The following is a 5,004-nucleotide window of genomic DNA, read 5'->3' on the forward strand; positions in this document are numbered from 1 at the left end:
TGGAAGGGGATCTATGTAGGAGACCCTTGATAGAGAAGGAGAACAATGTGGAACAAAACTCAAAATCATTTGGAGAAAAAAAAAGGGGGAGGACCAGGTTTGCTGGTCCAATAGAGCCTGGTGGAACCACTGAGACTATGGCCCCTAGCTGCCCATCAGGTCTGGAATTGAACCCACACTCATGGTTTCCAGCCAAACAAAAGACAGGCATATGAGTTGAACATTTACCTCAGGTAGATACAATCCTTGGAGAGAACAATCGTGGGAGAAAGAAGTGCTGCTTATGCACAGGGAGACAGCTCAGGGGGCAGGAGAGCATGGAGAAATTACACTGGGAAGAGGTAAACTATGGGGAGGAAGTGGGAGGGGGGCTGTTGCATTGTGGTAAACTGTGGTCAATGTCATGAGACAAAGTGTATGTGAACTGCTGTATGGAAAGTGAATATGCTCTGTAAATCTTCACGCAAATCACAATTAAAAAAAAAAAAAAGAATTCTGCAGGAAAAAAAAAAGGAAAGAAAGTCGCCACGGGTGGGAAGGGAAGGGAGGGTAAATTACTAAACAAAGGTAGACACATATTAATTTAGGTAAAGGGAAATGCATTATACACTAAGGGGAAGGTCAGCACAAAACAATCAAGGTGAAGGAAGTCACTAGGAGGAGCACTCTAGTCAAAAGCAACAAAGGTAAATACTATTACATAACCAATCCTGCAATATAAGTAATACCAATAACCTACAAGTGGATACATAGATAGACACATAAATTGAACAGGGTGGGAAGGCAAATGGGACTACACCCATGAATATACATAAGTTGGACAGAGGATATTTCTACATAGCATTTACATGTGCTGCAAACATATCCATGAATACAGTAGAGCATACTAGAGCAAAGTTATAAAAACTGAACTATAACCGTGCACCTTCAGGGAATGAGCCACTGGGCCTGAGGGCTCAGGACTATAGATTCAGGGGACACTAACATCAGTTGGCATAACATAATCCACACAGACAATGTTTTACATCCTACTGTGGTGAGTAGTGACTGGGGTCTTACAAGCTTGTGAATGGCCATCTACTTTGCAACTATCGGTCTCTCCATCTAGAGCAAAGAGGGAAGAAATCAAAGCAGCAAGGAGACAATTGGTCCAAAGGACATATGGACCACATGAACTCCAGCCTCTATGACCCTGAGACCAGAAGAATCAGTTGTGCCTGGTTATCACTGCTGACTGCTCTGAAAGGGATCACAATAGGAATCCTGCATAGAGTGGGAGAAAAATGTAGAACAGAACTCATAATAATAATAACAAAAAGACCAGTCTAACTGCTTTGATACAGACTGGTGGAACCCTCAAGACTATGTCCCTTAGACACCCTTCAAGCCTGGAACTGAACACCTGCCCCCCGGTTCAACTTTTAAACAAATCATAAATAGGCCTATAATGTGAAAAATAACAACAAGGTACACATACCTTAGAACAATCAACCACATAAGATCAAATGGATAGCATTTGCCCAGGGATAAAGCTGGAAGGAATAGGAAAGAAGGATGAATGGAAATGGGGAACACATGGAGGAAATGGGAAGAGTGCTGTTCCATTCTGGGGATTACAATCAATGTCCCAAAACAAAATATCCATGAATGCTTCAATGGAAAACCAACTTGTCCTGTGAAATTTCACCCAAATCACAATAACATGTTAAAAATAAAGAAAAATGAACATGTTTATATTCTCTGTCTACATTTTGTCCCTTCTGATTCTCTCTAAAATTCACTGCCACTGGCTTTTGCTACCATCACTTCGTAGAAACACCTTTCTCTAAGGTCAGTAGCAATCTCCAGGTTGCTAAATCTAATAACCAGTTTTCAGTCTCAAATTTAAAATGTTCAGAAACAAATCCTTCAATTCCCCTATAAGCTGTTCCTCCTAACTTTTTCCTTACCCCAGTAAATAACAACTTAGTTCTTCCATTAAATGGAATCATTTGAAATTGCTATTATTTGACCAGTTTCAGTAACAAAAACAGCAATTTCATATGGTGCAAACTAATAATTGCTGAGGCCAAAAACCTAAGTCTTTATCTTCTGTTCTGGTTACTTAGTGCCTCTCTGACAGGAATATATACCACAAATGGGATGGCCTTAACAAATAGGAGTTTATTCTTAAAATTTGGAGGCTTAAGTCCAAGTTCAAAGTGCCATGCTCTAGGGGCTAGGGGCAAGCCCCTTAACCTTGGTGTCCAGCTCTGCCTCCTGCTCCCCACCCTCTGGAGCTAGAGGCATTTCTTCACTCAGACAGCTGCTGGCTGCTGAGGCTGAGAAGCCCCAAGGTTGACAAGTAAAAAGGCACAGTCCTGATGTTACCAATCCACATGGCAGGCCATTAATTTAAGTCCATTGTAAGTCCCAAGGTCAGCAGAGCATAGCAGACTGCTAAGCAACAACACGGCTACATGCAGGGTCCAAGCATGCCAAAGGCTGGAGACCATTCCCAAAGCTGTTTCTTATATACGGGAAGCAGACCACATCCCAAAGGCAGCTACTCAGCTGCTTGTGGCAGATCCCACCATGGAGTTGATTGCCAATCTCATCATGGGGAATAACTACCACCAGCTGCCCAGCCACTCAACCAAGTCCAGCCAAGTTGACACACAAACATAACTACCATATCTCCTCTTTCTCTTACAGTGTTAAATCCATAGCCTATGTCCCTAAGTCTGAAGTGTATTTCTGTTCACTTCTCAATGATACCAACTCAGTCAAATCACCTTCATCTTTTGTCTATATTTCTGATCAGTTCTGTCCTTGCCCTTCCCTTCCCAAAAAGTGCATTTTTTAATCTTTTGAAACATAAATCAGACAATGCTATTCCTCTTCCCAAAATACACCAGGGTTTCCTATCTTACTCAGAATGAAAAAACCAAGTTCTTACCACAGACTACAAGATGCTATATGATTTTCCTACTACTATGTTCTCTGAACTCATATTCTATCTCTCTCAATCATGTTCACATTGTTTCAACTCCTTGCTTATCAACAAACACACCAAACTTATCCCCAGTCTAGGGCCTTTTCAGTGTTCTCAAATTGGAAGGATAACCTCATGCCAGTTCCCTCATTTCCTTCAGGACTCTGATCACATGCCACCTTATCACCAAGACCTTCTTTATTTTTCTCAATAACACTTATAATCTATCAATGTTTTTGTATATTTACTCTTTTATTTATTCTCAGTCTCAACCCCCAAAAATGGAAGCTACTTGAGGGTAGGTATTGTGTCTATTGGCTCATGACTGTATCTCTAGCAACTACAAGTGACCTAATTCTGAAAAAACAGCCATTGAAAACTCTATGGAGCACAGTTCTATTCTGACACTTAATGGGGCCATCATGAGTTGGAGTCAACATGATGGCAATTGGTAAAAAGCAACTACAAGAGTTTTTGGCACATCATAACACTCAATAAATATTTCTTGAATGAAATAAACTCATGAATAAGAATATAGCATGCACAATATTTTCTTGAGAGTGCTTATTTTAAATCTAAAAATAAACCACTGAAAATATCTGCTAATACTGAGTTTGCTCATTTAGTGATAAACATTACTTACGGTGGAAGAAATTTACATGCTAATGCTTCAGGATCACTACATGTCTTAAAACAGGGAGTGGCACAAGGTTCATATCTCCATTCACACATCCTCCTGTAAGGAACCGCTGCCTGAATTTCTGGGGAAAAATAAAGTTTAGATTGTGTAGAGTGAAAAATAATGATTTATGATATGAAACTTCCTAGGGCTTGTCCCTCTTTGACTATGACTATGGAAAAAAAAAAAAGTGTTTTAATTGCTTAGTGACCAAGGCATTTCATGCTAGGTTGATTATTCAAATATAATTCTGTCTTCCAGAGATTAAAACAAGAAAGAGGTTGAAGGATGTCTAAGAAAATGCAAAATCTTCTTCCTTTAGGTTTAGTGGGGTTTCATGAGCCTTCATATAATAATAATAATAATACCATATATATAATTGTTTGGAATTTTATATTTTACAAAGTGATATTTCATCCATTATTCTATTTTACCCTCACAATAATCTTGTTCAGTAGGTATTATTTCCATTTTATCAATGAAGAAATTGAGGATTGAGTAGTAAGTGGCTTGCTAAGTTCAAACAACTAGAAATATGGTGGGACTAAATACATGTTTCCTGATTTCAAATCTTGAGAGAATACTCCATCTTTGTTCTTTTCACAGAACTTAGGACATTGCCTTGAACGTGGAAAGCATTATTTTCTGACAAAAAAATAAATGAATAAATTTCAACCATCCACATTTACAATTATAAAACCTCCCTTGGTGAAGTGTTTTCTCCTTGAAATTCTACTAATATCCTCCCTTTCCCACATCATAGAGCAGTCTTCTGGAGCTACCCAAAGTTGTCTCTGAACAAAAGAATTCCACAAAGAAGGAAGTTCAGGAAACAAGTTATGTTTCTTTGACTCTGGATAGTGAATCCAATCCCAAAGTGTAGAGAGGAATGTAAGACTTTTTAGAAGCATCTAAAAATTGAACTGCCAGACCTGGGTTACTGAGCTTGTGGGTTCTGAGAGAGGATTGATTCCAACACACAGAATGAACTGGAGTTTTCTACATTCAGGAAGCCCACAAATGTCAATTCTGACATTTTGATGATGGCACTGATGCCATTTCTCCCAACTGGAATAGCTGGGTGTAGTTCTATTGGAAAATTCATAGCATAGAGGTGGAACATAGTCTTGTCAAGTTCGACTATTAGTATATACAACAAAAATATAACACCCACTCTATGCAATATCGTATAGGCCTTATCAGTGACTCTTAAGATCACAAGAACTCCACTCAAAAGGCAAAAAAAAAAAAAAAATTGAAGCTCAGTGTGAATTTTCTAAAACCCAAAGACTAGCAAGATTTGCAGAAATTTATTCACAATGGAAAAGGCAACTGATTAGCTCTCTTAGAC

General features: G+C 38.9%; 1 protein-coding gene across 1 annotated transcript in view; it reads right to left on the reverse strand.

Moving 5' to 3' along the window:
* OTOGL (otogelin like) overlaps positions 1-5,004 on the reverse strand; it is a 251,434-nt gene that overhangs the window by 63,333 nt on the left and 183,097 nt on the right. Inside the window, exon 33 of the mRNA XM_007953174.2 lies at positions 3,618-3,735. Within this exon, the coding sequence (XP_007951365.2) occupies positions 3,618-3,735 (118 nt within the window). The remainder of the gene's footprint in view (positions 1-3,617; positions 3,736-5,004) is intronic.

Source organism: Orycteropus afer, unplaced genomic scaffold (genome assembly GCF_000298275.1).
Source record: "Orycteropus afer afer isolate SDZICR_OR568_19922 unplaced genomic scaffold, OryAfe1.0 scaffold00375, whole genome shotgun sequence".
Classification (NCBI taxonomy): domain Eukaryota; kingdom Metazoa; phylum Chordata; class Mammalia; order Tubulidentata; family Orycteropodidae; genus Orycteropus; species Orycteropus afer.